At 44.3% G+C, this 24,390-nt stretch overlaps 1 protein-coding gene across 2 annotated transcripts in view; it reads right to left on the bottom strand.

Annotated features, from left to right (window-relative positions):
* Positions 1 to 24,390, bottom strand: part of CERT1 (ceramide transporter 1) — a 944,792-nt gene that overhangs the window by 393,985 nt on the left and 526,417 nt on the right. For both annotated transcript variants that reach the window (XM_085632300.1, XM_085632301.1), the window contains exon 6: positions 16,619 to 16,702. In XM_085632300.1, the coding sequence (XP_085488426.1) occupies positions 16,619 to 16,702 (84 nt within the window). The remainder of the gene's footprint in view (positions 1 to 16,618; positions 16,703 to 24,390) is intronic.

The following is a 24,390-nucleotide window of genomic DNA, read 5'->3' as shown; positions in this document are numbered from 1 at the left end:
TCATTTTAGGGAAATGAGAAAACAAAAAAAGGTTATTTTCATAAAGTAAGAAATTGATTAGTTAGGTTTTCATTTTCAGAAGATACTTTTTTTTTGTCGGAGTTTACCCGAAGGTATCAGAGCGCTTTACATTTGCACCAGTTGCATTACAGGCAGACACATTCATTTTGCTAACAAAATGAATGTGGGAGATTAAGCGATTTGCCTAGAATCACAGGATGTTGAGCGGCCCTTGCCGAGACTCGAACCCGGTTCCCCAGCTTCGAGGTCGACCGCTCTAACCGTTAGGCTACATCCTCTTCCCAATTGTTTTGTCCCCATTAAGGATTGTCATTTTCATCAGCTGCTCATTTACGACTACCCAACATTTACAGATAATGCTTCATAGGTTGCTTTATGTCCAGAAAGGAAAATGCTAATTACCACAGTATGCATCTGTTCTTGGCATGTAGAGCTGTAGAATCTCATGCTATGCATAAATCGCCATCTAGTGTTGGGTCCGAATGTTTGCACTTTGTTTTTGTTCGAAGAAGTCTTTCCAGTCACGAGGTAGGCGACTCCTCCTTTCGGTGATAGTGCGCATGGGTATGGACTCCATCCTTGGATTGTTTTGTAGCAGAGGGTGAAGATGGAGTTAGTAAGAGTAGTAAAGAGATGTCCATGTATATTGTATCTAATTAAGATAGTACTGCAACAGGTATAGGTTCCCGGGGAGGTGGGTGGATGCATTGATTCTACAGCTCTACATGCCAAGAACAGATGCATACTGTGCGAAGTAGCATTTTCCATTCGAGGCATGCTATGCATAGACTATATAGCTCTTATTTGCCAAAGCGGAAACTAACCTGTAGCTGTAGCAGCTGTCTGAAATAGTGTACGTAAAATTGCCTGGCCCACACTAGCTTGTTGTCCAGCTAACATCTATGCAATAGTGTTTTGTAAAGGTGTGTGGTGTAGACCATGTTGCAGCTTTGCAGAGGTCATCCGTGGGTATATTGCCTACAAATGCCATAGAGGCTCCTAGTTTGCGAGTGGAATGCGCTCTAGGGGGGAATTGTTAATGTGCGTTTAGCTTTAATGTAGCACATTTTAATGCACTTAACTATCCACCTTGCAATACCTGATTTTGATATTGGACTGCCTTTATGTGGTGGAGCAAAAGCAACAAAAAGTTGCATTGTGTTCTTGAAAGGTTTTGTTCTTTCAATGTAGTATAGTAATGCTCTTTTTATGTCTAATGTGTGAAGCCCGTTCTGCCACCGTAGCTGGTTGAGGGAATAATACAGGCAACTCAACAGATTGGTTGATATGAAAAGCAGAAATGACTTTAGGTAAAAATGCGGGGTTGGTCCTAATAGGGAAATGGCCACTACAACGCAGCCGTTTCAACGCATAACCATACATGCATTACAACACATGCGTGGTTACAACAAAAAGCCTTTACCACGCATACCTTTACTACGAAATTCGTAGTAAAGGCATGTGTGCTAAAGTTAAAAGAAAACAAAAGGAGGGGTTGGGGGGCTCCCCCCCAAAAAAAAGCATGGGATTAAAAACAGAGGGCTTGGAGGGGCACCCCCCAAAATAAAATATTTAAAAAATGCACCTGATTGCGTCATTTTAAGAGATGTGGAGGTAATCCACGTCGTTAGAGGAAACGGAAGGACACTTCCGCTTCCTCTTAACGATGTAGAACGTCAGCAAGGAAGATCGAGGAGAGGTAAGGGGGAATTAGGGGGTGGTGTCGCACAGGGGTAAATTTAAAGGGTAGATTTTTTGTGCGATATTGTTTAACAAGAAAATGCCATTAACATGCATAATTTAACAACGAAAATCGTTGTAAAAGTATGCGCGTTAAAGGAATTTTCGTGGTAAAGGATATGCGTGGTGATGGCATACGCATTGTAACGCATGCGTGGTAAAGGCATGCGTTACAAGGGAATGCGTTGTAAAGTCATACATTCATCCTAATAACCACTTTGTTTTGGGGTATTTGTAAAAATGGCTGTTGTAGGGTTAGTGCCTGAAGCTCACCCACTCTTCTCAGAGATGTGATGGCTATGAGGAAGGGTACCTTCCAAGTAAGAAACTGTTGAACACATTTGTGCAATGGCTCAAAAGGTGGACCATTGAGTCTTGTAAGAATGATGTTGAGACTCCACACTGGAGCAGGCGGAAGTCTGGGGGGGAATGACTAGAGTCCTTCAATAAATGCTTTAATAGCAGGTACTCTAAAAAGAAACAAATGCTGTTTTGCAGATAAGCAGCTTTTGCAGCAAGATTTAAGCGTATGGATGTGTAAGCCGAATTGCAACGCTGTAGATGTAATAGATAACAAATGTTTTGGATTGAAGCGTTGAGCGGATTGATTTGATTGTTACAGTAAATTACAAACCGCTTCCACTTTGCTGCATAGAATGCTCTTGTGGTAGGGGGCCTAGCTTCCTTGATAATATTCATGCAGTCTGGCGGTAGATTAAGATAGCCAAGCTCTAAGATGTCAAGTGCCAGATCGCAAGGTTGAGATGACTGGGATCTGGATGTCTTATTTCTCCATGGCAATGAGTGAGAAGATTGGGAGTGAGATGGAGTTTTTAGTGAGGAACTATGGATAACTCCAACAGGGTTGACGGGCCCATGTGGGAGCAACTAGGATTAGTGTCAGACTGCTGTCTGAGCTTCCGAACCCCTAATGGAATGAGTGGGAGACGCCTTTGGACAATGGGTGTGGACACCTGGATGCGAAGTTTGGGCATTTTGCGTTTAGGTGGGTAGCGAACAGATCCATCTCTGGAAAGCCCCATATTTGGAAGAATGAGAGGCGAACCGGAGGGTGGAGAACCCATTCGTGGATCTGTTGTCGTTTGACGACTTAGCAGCTCTGCAATTTGGTTGTTTATTCCTGGAAGGTGTTCTGCGAGGAGATATTTCGTGGGGTATGGCCCATCACCAGATGCTCTGGGCCAGCTGGGAGAGCTGGCGAGAGTCCGTCCCCCTTGTTTTTAGGTCAAGCCTAGCAAGGCGCGCATGCGTTGCTCTATGGGACTCATTGTGAGCATTCAAAACTTCTCAGTGTGGCTTTCACTCCTCCCACACATTCCATTGGCCTTTGGGTGTGGCTTTCAATAATGAAAGCACGCAAATGGCCAAAGAAGGGTGCATGTCCCACCTTTTCTCTAAACGTTCACTCCCATGGCGTTTTGGTCTTGGGAGCAAGCAGCGGCGCACAGGGTGGCAGTTGCATTCCTCCCTTGCTGTTGTGGATCATGTTACTAATTAACACAGCGCGGTAGCTTTCACTTTCGCGGCCACACTTGTTTTACTGGTGATTTTGATGCCTATCTGTGCTCCTCAGATCATGCTACAGAGGGAGATTCCCTTTATATGGTCAGTGTTGGCAAATTTGAACATTTGTTTGAAAGCCTTCAACATGTTCAAGCTGTAGGTAGAAGTTTGAAGACCCGCTCACAAATCACGGAATAAAAAACACAATTTTTATTAATACAGCTACCCTGTATGTAGGCAGGCTTATTTTCAAATTCCATGGGTGTTATTTTATGCCTAGAACTTGAGCTATTATGCAAGCAAAAACTTTCTACCATGGTGAAAATGTGCGTTTGCATGGACATTCCATTCACTAATTTTCATTTGCGTGATTTAATCACATTATTTTTGAGACAAAAAAAAACTATTATTTACGTGTGTTGTGTTTGCAGCATTCAGATACCTTTCGAATGCTGCTGCAGCGTGAAAATCATGACTGTGTATTGCTTGAAGTAAACGGTTGCTCTTTGGTTGTCAAAAACCTCTGGTGGCACTGAAGTGTATTACGTTTTCATTGTATTTCATAACAGCAGCAATGCTCTACAATATTCATTTTGTCACCAAGAATGGCAAGCTCGTGGGCTAAAAAACAAAAGTTTTTGTCTGCATTATATGATTTTGTAGGTGTAAATTGTGCAAAGCATGGTTTTGGCACCTAATTGTAAAATACTGGCTGGAATTCACTTTGCATTAGACAGGTGCCCGGACAACAAAAAGCTGCAAAAGTCACTTTGATGAACTTTCCCACAAAAAAATATATTTTCCACACTAAAGCTGAGGCAAGCGCAAATAGCAATTGTCCTTGCAGCAGGAGATTGTTTTTGAGCGAAGCGGTGATTGCCTTTCTTTTAAATCTCTCGGACAAGCCCCAGAGAGCGTTGTGCAAACAGTGCCACAGATGGGTGAATAAAGCAAGGAACGTCCCCCCTAGAGTATTGGACTGCTACCCAATGGACCGCTCATATTTTTGGGCTAGTCTTTCACTTATACGTTCTCTCGTCACATGTTAATGGGGCATGGCTGTGCCTCACTGATTCAAACTGTGAGCACCTCTTTGTATCCTGGAAGCTGATGTTTTGTTTCAATCACTAATTGCGTAAGTTCTTTTTTTATTTCAAATTGTTTTTATTGATTTTTCCAAATTAAGTCACAGTAAAATAACATCACAAATTACAAAAATACAGACATATGATGAAACTAAGGAAAATTACAAAAGAAGATGAAAAGGGAATGTTATCCAAGTGTGTTAGAATAGGAAATGAAGTTATGTTGGAAAGGTACAGGTGGACTATACAATCTAAAAGCGATCTAGGATACACTGCAGGCGTACATTAGAGGGCTATGAGTATCATATTTTACATAAAATCCATGCTACATTAAAGGCATACTATAGAGGATATGGAAAAATAACGATACGTTATATGAAGGTCGGAGAACAGTCTGTAAGATATGATCATTAGTAAAGGTAGGACAGGTGGGAAGACTCCTCTAAAAGTACTGAAGGCCATGGAAGCTGTGTTTATGCGATGGAGTGCAAAGTGATGGGTTTCACGGTGGGTCAAATGTAAAGGAGAAGGCATCCAAGAACCTCTATAGTTTTCTGTGTGGAGAGCGCCACGGAGAGGAGTGTAGGGAGATGTTATCCGATCCTCTGAGGAAGGACAACCGTTCCTGCCACATTCTGAAGGAGACTTCTTTGGAGTTCTTTCATTTATTGAGCACTATTTTGCAGGCCAGGGTAAGCATAAGGTCTAGCAAATAGTGGTCATTTACATCTGGAAGCATTGGGTCCAGAAAGCCCAGCAGGATATAAGAAAATTCCCTCGGGGGGGTGGGGGGATAAAAGCTTGTCAATTCTAGAAACGGTATGTCCGGACTTTAGCAGCTGTAGCAACCTTGTGAGGATCAACAGGTCGGTAGGTTTTATTGAGCGCAGCGCGAGTTGTGATTTTAATTTTTAAAACGTATAAAAATCTAGGGCTTCTATATCAACTCGTGTTTGAAGTTCAGAGAAAGGCGAGGGGAGTTTTCCTGTAAAAAGGTCTTGGACTAGGTTTATGCCATTTTTTCCAGAAAAACATAATTCCATCTATCCTCAGGTGCGGATTATTCCACAGAGAGTTTAAGTTGGATTTATTTATTTTAACTGCTGATAGTTGATCCAGGCGTAGCAGGGCTCTTTTGGTGTTCTGAAAGATATATTTAGAATGGGGGATGGAAGAGATATCCATGGTTAGGAGAGCAGATAACGGGATTTCGTTAATGATTGATCTTTCTATCTCCACCCATACTGGAGTTTAGTTGTAGTGTGGAAGTGGCGAGTTTACTCCTTGCTTGCAAAGATGCAAAGTTTGATAATTTCTGAAGTTTGGAAGGCCCAGACCTCCTTTTTCTTTGGTCAAATTGAAGTTTTTTTTAAGGAAATTCTGGGTCTCTTGCCTTGCCAGAGGAACGAGTTTAACATTTTCTATATCTTAGTCAAGAAATCATTAGAGTGTGTCATTGGTAACATACTGGCTAAATAATTTATTAGTGGGGTGATCATCATTTTTAACGTCTCTGCTATTCCCCACCAGGATAAAGATTTTGGTGACCACCCATCTAGTAACGTTGACATTTTTTTAATGAGAGCACTCTCATTCGTCTGCAGGGTGGTAATTAGGTCTCTTGTGAAATCTAATCCTAGGTAGTTGATACTTTTTGGCCGCCATGAGAGGCCCGAGTTACCGAGTACTTCCTTGCCGCCAAGATTGTTTAGGAGTTTTACCTCTGTTTTGTCTTTATTTAATTTATAACCAGAAACCACAGAGAACTCTATTGAGGTCATTAGTGCAGATATGGCTTTCTCCGCGTTTTCGGAGATGACTAACACATCATCAGCATAGGCTGTTATTTTGACCATATATTAGTTGAAGCGTACTCTTATAATCTGGTTGTTGTTCCTAAATTGACAAAGGAACGGTTCTATCGCTAGTAAGAACAGGGAGGGGGAGAGAGGACAACCTTGCCAAGTGCCCTGTTCTAATTTAAAAGAGGAGGAGAGGCATCCACCTGCTCTAACTCTAGCGGAAGTGTTAAAATACAGTGCCATAATCATGCAAATAAAGTTGTCCCCTAGACTAAAAAAAAAATAATTTATTTTAATTAAGTTTTCATGTTTTCTACAAATCAGCGAGACCTCTTCGCATCTTAGATCTTACGCACATGGCAAGTATGTAATTATTGATGAGGCAGGTGGAACTTGCCCCCTCTTAAGTAAGCATTCAATACATTACATACAGTTGACATATCAGTTGTTTCAGATCGTGCCTACCATCGACGCAGTCTGTTACATATTCTGTACAATTACTGTAGCTTGTATCATTGTCAATTTTCTATGCGTAAACCATATCATTGTCTCACATTAACAAATAACGAACCCTCCCGTATCAATAAGTACTCCCTCCCATTAGTTTTAGATGCATTTATAAATGTCAGGTCATGGGTTCTAGCCCTGCTGCGTCACAACACCATACCTACTACAATGTGCTTAGCTCATACACTAGACCGTTTGGGTTAGAATCACAGCCCTTTGTGGCCTATTGTGTGCTGTCAGCGGCGTTAGAAAAATCGATGTCCAATGATTTACAGGTTTCCATCATGGCAATCCATTCTAGTGCTACTTTAATTTTCCGCAGTCCCCTCATCTCCTCCCGCCTTATTATGGCACTTTCTGCCCCACCCCATCACAGTAATTCGCTGTGCCAGGCATATGCAGTGGGTGATGTTTTTGATTTCCATCGCATAGTGATGGCCCTTTCTGCCAAAAGAAGCGCCAGATTTACAAACCTATATTTTACTTTGTATTTGGCCGCTTTTTTCCTTAAGCCCAAAATACAGACCTCTATGGCATTATGTATCTCCCGGTGTGTGATCTTGGCCGTGTGGCATCTAATCGAATCGCAGAAACCCCCAATACGTGGGCACGACCATATCATGTGCACACGGTCAGCGGCTTCCGGTCGACATCTGGGGCAGTGGTGCTGCGTCTGTGGGAACATCTTGTCTAATTTGAGTGGGGTAAGGTAAGCCCTATGTAGGATCATGGTTTGTATAAATTTAAACTTCGCGTTTCTTGATATTTTTTGGGTGTTCCACAATCTTCTCCCATTCCTTATCCTCTAGGGCCCGACCTACGTCTCCCTCCTATGCATTCCGTAGTGGGGTCAGGTCAACCTTTGTATGATATCGTATCCCCCACATACAACCACTTGATGAGGTGTTTACCTCTTCCCATGTAGTACAGGGTTTTGACTAGGTCATGTGTGGGGGGGTTTCTGCGTCTGTGGGGCCCAATGTGCTTTGACATATTGTGACAGTGCTTCGTGTATTAAATATAAGTGGGCAGGCGCTCTTGTCTCTGATGAAATCATGGTCCAACAGCATCCCGTTGCCAAACAAGTCTGCGACCGTGCTGATCCCTGCGTCCAACCAAGGTGTAATTCTGTGCACTGTTAGTTGTCCACCCAGCAGAGGTATTCCACCAGCATACGCAGGAGAAGCACTAGTGTACTGTAATGCCGCTTTCCAGCACTGTAGTGCCGTGTGTAACAAAGGAGGGAGATTTTGTGGAATTTTGCTGCTGGGCAGTAATAGTGCATGTAAAGTCCCTCGGCCTATGTCCCGTTCCGTGAATCATAGCTCTTTTAGATTACGCCCCGCAGTCCAGAAGGACAGCCACTGTAGTTGACAAGCGTAAAAATACGCTCTGAGGTCAGGTACACCCAAAACTCCTCCAGTCGTGCTGAGCTGTAACTTCTTGAGACTTATTCTCCATCTACCCGATCCCCATATAAGCTCGATTAATAGTGTATTCATTCGTTTAAATGTGACGTTTGGTATCATAAGTGGTAAATTTGTAAACTAAGAAAGTAGTCGCGGGAGGACTACCATTTTCGTGATTGCTGCCCTACCCGCTACTGATAACGGTAGAGTGGTCCAAAAAGCAATACTAGAGCATAGGGCTCTGAGTGCTCGGTGTAAATTACCATCCAGCATGTCTGCGTGTGTCTGATAAACTTGAATGTCCAGGTATTTGAACGTGTGCTGTGCAACCTGGAACCTCATAGTGCCAAATTGAAATTCTGTAGGGGACACTTGCTCTGTGAAGTAGAACACATTCGATTTCACTGGGTTTATAGCAAGACCGGATATTCGTTCAAAGTGTTCAAACACCTCAGCTAGTGGATCCATGGGTGATCGGAGATCATGTAGATACAGGATAATATTTTCAGCGTATGCAAACATCAAGTGCGTGGTGTTTCCTATCTTTATACCCATATCATTCAGTTCTGCCCGGAACTTTAGTGCCAGGGGTTCAAGTGCCAATATAAATATAGGTGGCGATAGCGGGCAGCCCTGCCTCGTCCCCCTTTGTATCTGATATTCCGCCGAGATGCGGCCACCTTTGCGCGTCCTAGCCGTAGGGGCATTATACACTAGGCGAAGCTATTTTATGTACTTCTCCGGTAGGCCAAATTTCCCCAGTGCTCTGAACATATATTCCCACTTACTGGTGTTGAACGCCTGACACATGTCCAATGAGAGACAACACACGTGGTCACAGCTGCTTGGGGCCTCTGTCAGGAGGTGGAGTAGTTTCCTGGTGGTTAAGGACATACTGCGGGCGGGCAGAAAACCAGTCTGATCCATATGGATCAGTTTAAGCAGAGTCGGCAAAAGTCTGTTGGCTAGCACTTTACTAAGTATTTTATATTCCGACGCTAGCAATGATAGCGGATGGTAGCTAGCCATGTCAGTGGGGTCCCTGTCTGGCTTCGGAAGTGATGCCACTAGTGCCTGTGCCGTATTGAGGGGCAGGGAGCCCTTATCAAATGTCTCATTGTATAAAATCTCCAATTGGGGTACAAGGGAGTCTGCATATACATCATCAAATTCAGCTAGCAGACCATCTAACCCAGGAGTTTTGTTTCGGGGGAGGCCTTTGATAGCCATTTTAATTTCTGAATTGTAATGGGTGCCATTAATGCCTTGTGAGCGTCTGCTGATAACTGAGGGCATATTTGTGTGTCTACTCTATCGGTGGGTTCACTATAAAGTGCAGCGTAGTACTGGCGAAATGCCACATTAATATCTCCCTCGGTAATAACTTTATCCCCTGTAAGGGTAGTGACCTAGTTAATGATGGTGGGGGGGATCATCCCGTAACAATTTGGCCAACAGTGTCCCAGACTTGTCCGCCTCAGCAGGTCTCAGCTGCGTGCATTTTTGATGATCTATGACACGGAGAGATTCTAGTAATTCTGCATGCCGAATTCTGGCCTCTTGCAGGGGGGCCCGCTTATCATTTGCAGCCTCCTGTTCTAACCTGCCCATTTCCTTTTCCATGTCTATAAGGGACTTGTGAATATCCTACCGGGCACCCACCTTTGCGCAGATTGCCTTCCCGCGGATAACTGTTTTAAAGGCGTCCCATTCAATTAACCTGTTAGACACCATATCACTATTTTCCACAAAATAGTGTTGGATAGTGTCAGACATCGTAGCTCGGAACACTGAGTACTCCAACAATTGTGGCCATAATCTCCAGGTGGGCACCGGGGTGGGCACCCTGCCCCAGTTAATCACGATTTCCATTGGGTTGTGATCGGAGAAGGTCTTCGCCTAGTAGGTAGTAGATTTCACCTGCATTGCAATCCTATTTGAACAGTAAATTCTATCTATTCTTGTATGCAACATGTGGACCGGTAATTAGAAGGAATACTATGTGTTGGGTGTCTGTGTGGTAGTCCGAAATTTGGATACTGCGAGGATCGCCTGCTCCTTGCTTCATTGCATTTGCTGTACTGTTCGGTGGGACTGCGTGGTTTTCTTGCGCAATCGCCGTGTGTTGCGGACACTGATTTGAGCTATGTGAGGTAGCATTCGTGAGTTTTCCTGGTTCTGTCACTTCCAACCATTCCTCAACATCTTCTGGACTCTCGAAAAAGTGTGTTTTCTGTTCATATATTACTTTTAATCTTGCCGTGAAGAGGAGGGCGTATTTCAAATTCAATCCTCGCAATTTCTTTTTAACTGACATGAAGGATGAACGTTGCCGTTGCACCATGAGCGTGTAATCGGGATAGAGCGATACCCTGGTGTTCTCAAAGTAAATCTGGGGCAATTCTCTTGATTTTTGCAACAAAATGTCCCGATCCCTATAATTCAGCATTTTGACTATGTGGCCAAGGCAGGGCCCCCGGTTTCTGGCGGCCAGTAGGTATCCTATGCGCTCGTTCGATGCAGCACTGATCAGAGTGGCCTTCAGAGGTGACTTGTTCCTTGAACCACCTTTCCATGTAGCGAGCGGCGTCATTCCCTTCACATCTCTCCGGCATACCAATGACGCGGATATTGTTCTTCCGTGCTCTCTTCCACATCTTCCACCCGGTCCATCAAGGTCGCAACCTGGTTCTGCAGTTGTTTAATATTGGCGGTGTTTTTTGGTCTGTTGAGGAGACAGTTTGTCCAACGCTATTGTGTGGTCTTTCACCTTGTCTGTGAGCTTGGCATGGTCCGCCCGGAGTAGGGAGAGACCGGTCGTGAGGGCACCAATTTGATGTTCGATGGCCTTTCTAATGTCTCGCACTTCTTGTAATATTAGGTCCAGTTTATCTGTGGTCTCGTTCACATTAGTGGGCGGTATGCAGCTGGGCGGTTGGGAGGCGTTCACGGATTCTAAAGTATCTGCAACATGGTCAGGACCATTACCTGCATCCTGTTTACCTTTTAGGCGCACCATCTCGATGTGTCTGAATTCCGCCCTCCACCAGAGCGACAAAATCATGCATGAAGTCCCATAGGGGCCAGGCACTCCTAAGTCCAAACAATTGCACAGAGTCCCACAGTTCTATTGCCCCGCCGTGGCAGACATTCTGCCCCTAAATCCGATACGCAATCCTTGTCCGCAATCCTCCAATTGCAGATCTCCTGCTCCGTCACCTCTACACTAGCAGGTATCAATGTATCGAGCAGACCACTTGTTTCCCAGCGGCGGGGTGCTGTGTGTTTGTGTTCGCCTGGTCCTCAATCAGCACTGTCCTCTTGGCAAGGGGGGTAGGTTCTCATAGCGTAGGCCGAATTGTGCCCACCTCCAGAGGTAGGCACCACTTGCTGCTGAATAGGCTGCTTTGGAGGCTACCTGCCTCATATATCACGTCTCTCTCCATCACCACTCCCTCTGACACACTTCCTCCTTTTACCGTATGCTTGTCTCTTCTCCTCCACTGCTCCTGGTATGCCCACTGTAGTTCAAAGGTAATGCAGCTCGCCCTGGCCCGTATGCCGACCTCGGCCCGTTTGGCCGCAGCGCGAACCCCGGGACTCCACCACACTTCTATTGACCCAGAGGCCGTCTTCCCACCACTTCTGGGTCCAGGCGCGCCCCTGGCAGACGGGCACATTTCTCCCTGCGCACTCGTATACTCTGTGACCAGCCGCCAGTTGGAGCAGGTCTCCATAGGCGGCGTGACGTCACCGGACCTCGTGTACGCGAGTCCCCCGGTCCCGCAGTCTATGCTCTCGTTCGCTCACCTCTTCTGCCACTGTCGGGACACCCGGCGCTTAACTGCCGTCTTTGCGCGTCTTCCCCAGGGCTGCCTCAGCACCGGTCGTGCTCTGCACTGCCCCAGAACAGAGGCCTGCCCCAGGCGTGCTGTAACAGGGATCCAAACTCCGGCACTGCCGCGGCCTGCTGTTTATCGTTGCCGTTGCGCTGACTCTCTGGCTTCGGGTCGTGCAACATCCCGCCGATCACCTCCCGGAGGGTGGAGCACAGCTCCGATTATCGGCACCGTTGCCTTTCAGCGGAGCCCGCAGCAATGGAACGTCAGTTTCGGCAGAAAACCACCTTTAGGACAGGATAATGCTGCCCAGGGCTGGAGCACTTCTAAGAGGCGACCGTCATGTTCGGCAGCTGGCCACGCCCCCTCATCCCCTAGATGAAACTTAGAGTGTTGCTTTAAGGTAAGACCAGTCGATTTTGTCAAAAGCCTTTACGGCATCCAACATGATTGCAACTGTTGGGGAGTCTGATATTTTGGCTTTCTCCATAACATAGCATAAAATAAGAGTTATCACTAGAGAGTCTGTTCTTTAAAAATCCAACTTGTGAAGGGTGAATAAGTTTGGGTAAATGTTTTTGGAGACGTTTAGCAAGGATCATTGCATGGATTTTACAATCTATATTAATCAGTGATATAGGGCGATCGTTTTTAGGATGTGCTGGGTTCTTCCCATCTTTTGGCATCACAGCTATGATAGCCTCTGCAGGTGTCCCGTTCATTTTGCCGGATTCACTAACTTTGTAAACATGCTTAAAAGAGGGGGAATCAAAGCCGAGGAGAAGGACTTATAGAATTTAGCATAAAAACCATCAGGCCCCGGTGCCTTCCCTACTTTAAGGGCTTTTATTGAGTTGCCAATTTCGGTTTCAGTTATTGGGCCATTAATTTCATCTTTGTCTTGTTCTAAAAGGGTAGGTAAGTTGCATTTGTTTAGATATTCTTGGGCATTGGCAGTTCCCAGGTCTTGATTTTTGCTATACAGAGTGCTGTAAAAGTCTTTAAAGATTTCTGCTATTTTTTCGGGGTCAGAGTGAGCTACTCCCTTCTGATCCAATAAGTTCTTAATCGTGTTTTTGGTAGTTTAAACTTTAAATAAGAAGCTAAGCACTTCCCTGTCTTATTGGACTCAAACATTTGGATGCTTTTTTGCTTATTAAACCAAACCCCTGCCTTTTTGCTTATTATTTTATTATACTCATTTCTTTTTCACTAATTAATTGAAAAGAGCGGTTTCTCTAGATATATGTTTTTCTTACAGTGTAGTAATCTTCTTTTCTAGTTTTTCAAGAATGTTGTTAGTGTCCTTGTTCATGGCAGACCTAATTTTAATGATCTCACCCCTAAGAGTGCTTTTTAGTGCTTCCCATCTTGTGAGATCCGATGTATCACCAGTTTTGTTTTCCTCGAGGTAGTTGTGGATTGCACAGTCTATTTGATTCTGCATCTAATACCTAGTTGTTGAACCTCCAGAGGGATTGTTTCTTAAAAGGTTTAGGGTCAGTTATGGTCAGGCTAATAAATGAGTGATCTGAGATCACTCTCGGCTCAATGAAGGTTTGTTCTATTCTGGGCAAAGCATTGTTCGAAATAAGTAGATAATCAATGCGTGAATAAGAGTTAAACGGAAATGAATAAAAAGTGTACTCCCTGCCTGTGGGATTTTGTATCCTCCAAGTATTAGACAAATTAACACTGTTGCATAGATTGATATTGCTTTGTGTGATTTGTTGACCCGAAAATGACAACGCAAGTCCCTATCTAGGGCTGGGTCCATGGGTAGATTAAAATCGCCTGCCAGTATATGCATGGCTGAGTCTGGAATTGTTTCAATCTGCTTACTGAGGTTTTCCCAGAATGCCGAGTCATCTCTACTGGGGGCATAGAGGTTTGTGATGTAGAATTCCGTATTGTCTTTTACTAGTTTCGTTATGACCCACCTTCCCTGTGTATCGATAGAGCTTGATACGAGATCTTTGTTGGCTTTTTTAGCTACCAAAGTCAGGACACCGTTCTTTTTACCCACCGCTTCAGAGCCAGTAACCTCGCTATAAAACCTGTTCCTAAGTGAGTTGAATTGTTTGGAGTCAATTTTTGTTTCCTGTAACAAGATGTCTCCATTCTGTTTAAGATAGTCAAGAATCTTCATTCTTTTGATAGAGTGATTTAGACCCTTAACATTCAGCCAGACCATCTTAAGATTGTGTTGGGCCATAGCTACCGATTAAGTTTGGGACATCATAGGTGTGACATGGACGTCGTGAGTGGTAGTCTGTCTGATGGGGATCTTTGTAACGGTGTGGCTAAGCCTTGAGCAGACATCAAACCCCTTTTTTTACTTGTGCTAAAGTTATTTTTGGTGATAACTTGATTGGGCCAAAGAGATGCTCCTTGTCAAATGGTTGGTTAAGGATGAACATTGGCACCTCCGGCTTGAAGCCTGATATTCTCAACCAAGAATGCTTGCGTAAGAGTACACTGGTGTTCACTGCACGAGCTGCTATGTCTACTGCGTCTAGGGCACACCTGATGGATGTATTGGTGATAAGTTTATCTTCCTGAATAAGGTCATTAGCCTTAGATTTGTGTTCATCAGGTAAATATTGTATGAGCCCCATCATAACGAGCCAACAGAGCTTGAGTGTTGGCAATGTGCCAGTGGTTTTCTGCCTGTGAAGCTACTCTTTTGCCGGAGGCATCAATAAGCTTAGACTCCTTATCAGGAGTCTAAGCTTAATGTCCTTCACCTGTGGTTTGTGAGTTAGCTCTGTTGCGAGTGTTGGAGACTACAAGAGTCTAAGGGCAGCTGGCCTCCAATCTAAACAGGATCTGTGGGTATAGTTTATGCGCTATATAAATATAATTTTTCATTTAATTTCATCTGAGGTGTAATTATTCTGGCCCTTACAGGGTCTTTAAATACTTTATCCGTGTGTTTTAGCATGCCTTTGAGCATTGGTAAGGTTTCATCAACTCTTTGGGAAGAAGTAAGCGTTTCAAAGAGGAAATCCTCTTCTAAAGGCTCTTTATTATTAAGCAGCGAGAGACGCAGAGAATAAACAGTGGGGACATTTTCAAAGAGCATTTATTGAACCAGCATCATTCTAGTATAAAATATGTGTGCTGCAACAACCATTAGACAAACAGATATACAAGATTATAAGCACCAACAGAGTAAATAAAAGGTAAAATTCTACCATGATGCTGAAACAGTGAATATATGCAGGCAAATAGATACATAGCAGTAATTATGAGTACTTCAACGATGCAAACCCTAACTAGATGTACCTAAGTGTACCTAGCATGTATGCAGGTGTATAGCCACGAATCCCCCCCCAGGAAAGATCCAAGCCCATGACAAGATGGGAGAGAACGACAGACCCCATCTTGGTCTCGAGTTGGGACACCCCGTAATGGATGTCAGAGCACTGAATGCTGGAGTGTTAGCGTGCAGGGACTTCAGTGTCTCGTGTTCGCATGGAAGTTTCTCCTATGGTTTGCCCAGCGAAGAGGAGCTACTTATATACTCAAAAGGTACCCTCAGGGGTTCTACCTAGATGTGTTATGGTACTGTGGGCATGTCGGCCAAGGACGACGATAGTGGTGACTTTTGTACAGAGTTATGTATAAGATGGTAATCCTGCTGTGATACTAAGAATCCTCATGCATAATAAATAACTAGTTTTGGAAGAAAACCACACAACATTTATTTGGCACCAAACTAGGTAAAAGGTCAGCACCAGAGCAGTTATGAGAGCAAGGTAGGACAAATGTAGGTAAAATGTAGTGCAACTACCTAGGTCTATATTGGGGTACATTGGGGCTCATAACAACAAAACACTACACATGATGGTTAATAGTAACACCCAGGAACGAACAGAACTTACATAAGGTGAACAAAATAACAATGGATGCAGGCTACAGATTAAACCTGGACAATCTCTCCCCTAGACAGTGCAACACGATGCTACTTCACAGCTGCAACATGGAAAATGGTAGATTATGTATTAGTAGTTTGTTTCTAAGTGCAACTGCAATAACAACCATTGCAGGCGTGAAGTATGAATGCACGACATTTAAATAAAAATACAAAAAAATCAATATACCAAATTTGAAAATAAAAAGATAATTATCAGGAAATCAATTAAAAAAAATAAAACTCTATAGCACCTCCAATTCCTTGTTAAAGACCTTTCCTCATTGCCATAATTAGGAGCTTTAGGCAACTATACGGGACAGATTTTAGGAATGAAAATGTGCATTGTAAAGGAACCCTAAAAAATACTGACCAGTAAAGCAACGAACCTAAAAATCATCATAAGTCTGGGTCAGTAAAAATAGCAGGGGGCTTGTGAGAGGTGTCTGCATCCGGAGACGCATGTATATGACCGCAGTGATGGACCATATGGGCGCAGACTGATAACTGGCACCAGATGGGGACACTCCTGGAGTGAGTACAAACAGAGACCCATCTGACTGGAAACAACTCACCGCAAGCCTTCTGCTTGTCACGTCGTAGAAAGCATTTTCTGTTAAAAGAATGTGATGTTCATACCCAAAAAGCAAAGAAAAATAGCATCCGAGAAACTAAACTTCCTATAGTTGTGCACTAGAGCAGTACACACCTGCATTTCTACACAGAAAACATAGAATTATTGCATGCACATAAATGGAAAAGAGCAAATACTTACATTTGTCTTTACTGCCATTAGTGTTGTGTAAAAAATCCCCCTCTGGGTGAGGCGTAAGAAAATCATCTTCGTCATCTTCCACCACTGAAACAAGAAAAGGGTGCGGGTTAAAATGATGGAATATCACATTCATCTAAACAGCTTTCCTAACTCGGCAGAATATAGAAAGTAGAGCAGCGTTCCACATCCAGATGACAGACATTCTCTTTCATTTCTTCTCAGACTTGCAATGAATGGCACGGACTTGCAATTCATTCCCGAGAAACACTCGCGGTCCTTGTGCAAACGATGAGCTCGGCACCACCAGGAGCGAGGCAGATACCCGCTTCAAACCTATCGGGGTGACCGCTCCAAACACGGGTCCCTCAACGCGGGGGCACGTTCCTGAGAGTCCACCTAGAAACCTTTGCTTAACAATCGGCACCATGCTGTATGTAGAAGGGTTACCTTTGTCATAAAAGTATGCTGCAATAGTCACACCCCGTTAAAATAAAAACGGCAGTATCACATATCCGCAACAGAAACAACAATAAAAGCACAATCCATGCACAGTACTGTAACTGGCTGCCTATGACAACAGCTAGTAATGGAGTAATAAAGGATACATTATTGTGGGGGTGCGTATCGAGCTGTTTGCTCACTAAAACTATAGAAATATCACAGCCTTCACACCAGAAGCGAGCAGACTCCCACTTGCTACAATACACACGGAGTCTTACAATGCAGCCACTAAAAGAGTAAAGAATATTTTTTTTTATTGCATAATTATTTACAATCATTGAAAACTGCAAGCCTGTAGCATAAAATTATAATTAAAAGGGGCCTCGCATATTTTGTAAACAATAACTGTGTCCAAAGATACAGCATGCTACTTGCCCCTATTCCGGCCATCAAGTATGTCCTTGGCCCTCCATACTTCAACTTTTGAGGGGATATTCTACTCATGGAACCCCACTTACACAAGTGACAATCCGGGCCGGAGGGAAACCTGTAAAAGTCAATGGACCTTAAAGTATAATCTAATATTAATTGCAAACACCATTAAAACTGTGCTCCCCCTCACGGCAGCACTTGTGCAGTATCGATCGCCAAAATTGTGAACAATGTTTAAACGATTAATCCCCATTTATAAATGATGTACATCTCACAGCCTAAGGTGCTAATACAGGGTCTGCCAGCATGATTTTTAAACTATTAATCCCGAAGGTATTAAGCCTAGCAGTTTAACCTGGCGTGAGAAGTGGCAGTGCAAAAAATCTCTGTGGCTGTAAAGAATCTGTGTGTAAAATCCAACTAGAAAGTAGCCCTGATCGCCTACCAGTTGGTTTTAGCTCACTTTAACTAAATTGCTCGCAGCCTTGCACGGTGTGGACCCAGATCCCACTGGTCCTGGAGCTGATGTGTTGTGGGACATGAAACTGTTCCAAAGTCCCTCAATGCTAGTTTCAACTATTCAATGCGTCCATTTGATTGTAGTGCGCCATGGAGTTGCTTTCTGGTGTGCTGTTACTAACTGCCCTGCGACCTCCAATCCAACAACTGTCTAGACTTTTCCAATCTTTTGTCTTCATTAGGGTGTGTCAGGGTCTAGGATTGATCAATTTCGGTGAAGCGATTTACATCTTATTTTGTTTCATTCCGGTCCCTTCGCATGACGTTCATATGAATTTGGGCACTGAGCAAGACAAAAGCAAAGCAACTGCATATGCGCATGTTCAAACCCCATACCTTATGAACATCTGTTTTAGAAACTTCTGGTGGTATTGGAGTAAGGCGGCACAGCAGTATACAAGATGTTCCATGGACTCTGATCTGAAGTTACACATCCTGCATTTGACACACTTCAGCAGGGATTTCCAGCCAGGGTTTAATTTCTTTATGGGTAGTAACACTATAGGAGCCATTGGATCTCTTTCAGACATTTCTTTCCTAAGGCGCTATTTGGGTATGGCTGATTGTTGTTTGCCTCATATGACTTCATTAGGCACGACAGCACACCAATAGCCTTGAATCTGGCCATATCGTCTTTTCTTGATAGCTGGAGGATTTGGCTGTTTAGCGCCTTTATTGCTGCATAGTTTACTTCCTCTAGGGACCAACTGGTTATAGATAGGCCTAATTCTGCAGCAGCTTCAAGAAAATACTAATGCCATGGGCTAGGTCCCCCTTCAAATATTATTTTCAGTACCCCCTTTAATGATCCTTTCTGGGCTTTAAGTGTCTTAAATCAGTATTTCACCAGGGTGCTCCTACATTCTTAAGTTTGTTGCACCAGACCAAAAGCAAGTCGTATTAGGCCATTACGTGTGAATTTAGGGAGTCCAAAAAGTTTTTTTATAACACTGGCACTGTGCTGACTCGCAAAGGAGGACATTTCAATGGCAAATTCTCCCATTTTTATTAGGTTATGTACGCATGCTCCATCAGTGCCCATGGCCCAGAACTAGAGTCAATGCCCTGCTGTCAAGTGGCTTTTACAAGTTAACAGGGATGAGACGAGGATGACTGCAGTCGCCTCTTTGAACTGGTGATTAAGCCACTGGCAAGGTGGATGAAAAATGCTGGCAGAGTAGAGCGCCTCAATTGGGTTGGCTGCAAAGAGGAAGATTGGCCCTTATATGAAGATGACCTTTTGATGTTCCTTCGATATACCTGACAGACAGGAGATCATTTAGTGCAAAGCTTACATCTTTATGGAGAAGCTTCCGGTCTCCTAGTAAACTGGGATAAGCCTGTTGTATTTCCAATATGAGATGCAGACCCAGTGGTAGACTGGGTCTCACCACTAAGTAGATTAACCCAGAGCTTCAATTATTTGGGCATACACATTTTACCAAATCCAACACTTAACTGTAAACTCAATCCATCCTCACTAATCAATTATCTGCAAAGGAACCTCCATGTCGGGATTCCTTTCCAATTACCGTTAATGACAATGTCAAATGGTAAAATGACTGATTTACCAAAACCCTTATATGAGATCCAGAATTACCCTGCGGAAACTCTTGCACACTTATTTTCGATAAGAGACATGTCTCTGAAGTTCATGTGGGAGGGGAAATGCCAAAGTTTCCAGTGTGCCTCAGTATGCCCAATACAAGGCTATACCGTTGGGATTCCCAGCTCCTATTGTAAAGGATTGGCTGTTCAGTTGACAAGATGATCCATCCATCCGTTGCAATTTGCAGTTGCCTTCAGGACCCTGGCTGCTAGGGTACCTGTACAGTGTTTGCCTACCGACACTCTGCCTGACACCCACAAAGTCAGCTTCTGGGCTGCCATCACAGGGCGCTGAAATGGATTGGCTGACAGAACAAAATCATGAGAAAAACCCCACTATGGTACAGTAAGCTAAAAATGTAGGCAGCAGAGTTGGAGGGATTATGGCAATAGAACATCATCTCTAAAGTTGGTGTGTGTGTGTGAAGAAGGGATTGATGCACACCACACAGTGTTTCAGGCATATGCAATTAAGACACGTGTTAGACCACTATAAAGTGAAGTTAGGGTCCATCCCTGACTTCAACACACTGCGGGCTACGATTACCTTAGAGGCTGTGGGGAAACCTGGCATTTCATGAATATGCATATACTGGACAATAAAAGCTCTTGACAAATTCACCACACTGAGCAAGGCATGGGAGAAAGATGCTTGGCGCTGGAGAGTGCGAATTGTGAAGAATCCAGACTAGTTCAGAGAACCTGCTATATCCAGACGCCAACACCTCATCAAGTTTAAAATTCTGGACATATTCCACTACTCACGGAACAGACAATGTATTTGGAAGATGGGATTTTTGGGATTCTCAATCATGCACTGGCTGTGAGGTTGACTATAATGATTGACTTCATGCTGTTAGGCCGTGCCCATGATTGGAAGATGTTAGATGGACTTTTGGGAGTACTGGGTGGGTCTATGGATGTTAACCCCCAACATATGTCTCTCTCCTTTTGTTCCTCCGTATGTTTTTCCTTCTATTCTTCCTTTTGGCCCAGTAGTTTTCTTCTGCTTGCGAAGAGACTATGTCTGAAAAAGGTAATCCTTCTACTATTGCTGTTCTCGGTGTGATCTGCTGACACCCTTATGATTATCGCCAGTGGTTCAGAATATTTGCAAGCATTCCTCCCATCACTTTTTATATGTTTGGTGCATGCACCCTGGTAAGAAATATTTGACGTACATGTTCCAATCTTGTGTCAATTAGTGTCTTTAACAAGTTCTTTGCTGAGATAATCACATCTTTTAGTGAAAGTGGAAACTCTTCCCTGTATGTAGTTCTATTTTTCTAGAATGAATTTCCTTTTCTTTTATCTTATATTTAATTTTCTCCAATCGATTTTGCAATTGGGCTTTACATATTCCAGCTGTTGCTCGATCCTCTTCTTTACCAATATCTTCCAATAGTGTATCCATCTCTACAAGTAATCTGGTTCTATTAATGTCAGCGTCCCGCATAGTTTTTCATCCATGAAAACTTACACCCATTGCTACTTATGACGCACTGCTTAACTACAGCTGGGTGAAAATCTTCAAAGCTATGGACAGCGATAGTCTCCGGCCTCTACAAATTTGACTCATCATTTATCGATCTCTTAGATAATTACACCAATGTGTCCAATTTATGTTTCACTCCTCAGAGTTTTAATGGTTGGACCAAAGGCACATGGTTCGATTGTGTTTATTTACATATTATCAACAACTATATCAATTGCTGCAGTTTCCTCTTGGTTTCCGCTTCAATGGACATACTAGGAGTCCTGGTTGTGTCACTAATCAAAACTACTCGCTGATAATTAACAGTTAAGGTGAGACAGATCACGGGCTGTCTGCCAAACACCAAACTGGAGCTGATCACAACGTTTCTATAACATATCCGTCCCCAGCTCTCCGACCTCATCTCTACCGTGACCTTTAGAAAGATAAAACTTGTGATTTTTTTTTTACATTTCTAGAGTCTCTTTTCCCACAGGTTATCCGGATAAACTCTTCGCCGCATTTAAAAAACAATGAATTATGCAATGTGATATGGGCTTGATGTGTCATAAAAAAATGTCAGACTTACCAGTCTTTAGGAGGCACTGCCCCCATGTGACTTACTTTCACTCAGCAAGATTAGAATCCTGATATCACTGCCCGCGTTGGGGCGAGCTGCGCTGCGATCTGCCCTCAAGCTGCACTGTGCAGCAGCAGGCCAAAATGCTATAAAAACTGCTGAGGCAGCCCCTCGCGCCGGGGAAGGCAGCAGGAGCAGACGGACCCAGCTACTGTCATCAAGTGTCTCAAAAACGACTGTTTGCCAATATGTAGTGACAGTGACAGGGACGCTGGGCATGTCCGTGATTAGCATTACGAATGCTAAATGCCGCGTCTGTGCCAGGTGCATAATGTTCCAATGTAGTACTCTGCAGGCTGAGCTCTAGCAGCTGAACCAGTGCCCCCAAGCCTGCCGGGACTACTGAGCACCAGCTGCCACTCACTGCAGCGGTATCAGGTGCATTATTGTAGCAGCCACCGGCACTTGACAGCTAAGGCGTCATAGGCGTGACATTGCATTTCAGTGCGGTGATGCGGACCAACGCACTGAAATGCGTTACTCTAATGCCTGATGTGTGGTAAATGGCAGGGCTGCCACAGCCAATGTGTTTTGACCCTTTGCTGGGTCTTTGTCGATGGAGGAAAACCGCATCACTTCCTGTTATTTCAAGTCCATTTACATTAGACATAAAATAAAAACGTAAACACCTGTGAAAAATCTAAAGTCAGACTTATCAAAAGACAAAAATATGTATCAATAGCTTATGTCAGACTAACTCTGGTCACCTGGTCTGTAAAGCAAATTGGACCATCAAGATATTAACTGGTGAAGATTTAATTCTAAGGGACAGTCCCAAATCTTCAAGAGAACTGGTTCCGATTTGTTGTACAATTTCATTTGACCAGACAAGAGAAAGACGCTATAGTGATTTGCAGAAAAAGACGTTGCCCCATGCAAAATAAAGCCCAGGTGGGCCATGAAAATTAATAAGAAACTCATGTCTACTCATCAATCTATATGCATTACCGAACCTACTTTAGACCATAAATACATGTAACAAGTCATCAACCTAAATAACGTCACCAAAAAATGTAACCAATGTATTCGGTTCTGTTCATGTTTTATCATTAATATGCTACTTGTAGTTCCAATGATAGCCCTTTTCAATTTTGTGCAAGGTAGACATTTGTTTTTTCCTATGGGCTGGTTTTTCGTGAAATTCTTTAGATATGAGCTCATGTTATAACCTCCTAACTGCAAAATGCATAAAACGTATAAAAAACATTTAACTCATCATACTTACTTTTTACCATCACTTAAATTCTTAGCACACTATGTGTGTTTAACCGCTACTTGCCAAACAAGACCAAACTTACTCTGGTCACATTGACTGCACTGCACTTCCAACTGAAAATAAAATGAGCTGTGTTGCATCAAGAGGTGAGGTCCCAGGATGTTTTATGTGATTAGGAATCTTTTGTGTTGGCTGGTGCCTATGCTAGTCTCTTTTGCAGGCTCAAGTGTTGGCTGCCTATAACAAAGAAGGCCATTTCATATATGCTAGTGCGGGATTGTTCGCAACACTTAGGCAACAAGTTGTATGCTCCACAAGCTGGTTCATAAGAGCAGAATCAAGAAGAGATTCATCAAACGTGGGATTTCCTGTACATGCTTATTGGTATTTGTAAGCGCTTTGCTCACTTTTGGCAGCTGGCGAAGTAAAAGTTATTATGGAGGGCGTGGCCAAGACTCCGATGGAGTAGGATGCACCTTGCTGTGTCTCCGCCCTCCCATAGCCGGCCCTAAGAATCTATCTCTAACAAGGCCTAGGCAACCTCCCAGACCCGAGATGGAGGCTGGATAGTAGCGGTCAGCCGAGGGGGGGGGGACGGCTGGATCCACCATCTCGGGCCTAGGCATGGAAGGAGCGGCCTATACGGCAGAGGCCCAACGCTCCATTGTGGAGGCCTAGAGTGGTTACTTTGGGGGCCGGGGCATGGGCCCTGAGCCTGGGGGCCGTGGGTGTATCACTTCGCCGGTGACCACAAGCACCATGCTTGGTTGGAACTGGGTGGGCCATCTGGCATGCGACGGGCCGGTGAGGGCTGAACCTGCCGTGCGGCCTACCGGACCCTTCCTCTGGGGGCATTGACTGGGCCTTCACACCCCACAAGCTGAAGCAGGGGCACAATACCTTGAGGCTGGCCCGACTTCCACGAGCCCCCGACGGTCGGAGCTGGCGGCGCCATCTTGCAGCCCCAGTAACACTGTGCCTGGCCCTCGTAGGCGCCTGCCACCCGAAACCCTACCAGGGGATAAAAGATGGAAGCCAACTTATCTGTATCTACAGCATCCCATCACGGTGACCCCCAGGGGTATGACCGCAAGAATCCCCTAGCTCCCAGGGGTACGATCGACAATGAGTAGCGGGTCCCCGTATCTGGAGGGGCACGCCAACAGGTGAGATGAGGGGGAGGCGGCCATGTCTCACCAGAGAACCCACCGGCCATCACACCAACGCTGGGGCCCTGCACGAGGCGTAGCACAAAAGAGGAGGTAAGAGCTGGAGTGGGAGCTTGAGCTGCAAAGGTGCGACTGATTGTGCTGGTGGGGGTGGGAGGGAGGGATCGGCTGTGCAATCGGACAGTGGGATTGGCCCCGCTCCCTCTCCACTATCTCTCCGACGGGACAGTGTGGAACCCTTGCCGGAGTGGGCGGGCTCGTTCGGCTGCCCCA

The sequence above is a fragment of the Triturus cristatus genome, chromosome 2_1, assembly GCF_964204655.1.
Source record: "Triturus cristatus chromosome 2_1, aTriCri1.1, whole genome shotgun sequence".
Taxonomy (NCBI): domain Eukaryota; kingdom Metazoa; phylum Chordata; class Amphibia; order Caudata; family Salamandridae; genus Triturus; species Triturus cristatus.
The sequence above is the reverse complement of the archived record's forward strand: the minus strand, read 5'-3'. Positions and strand labels throughout refer to the sequence as shown.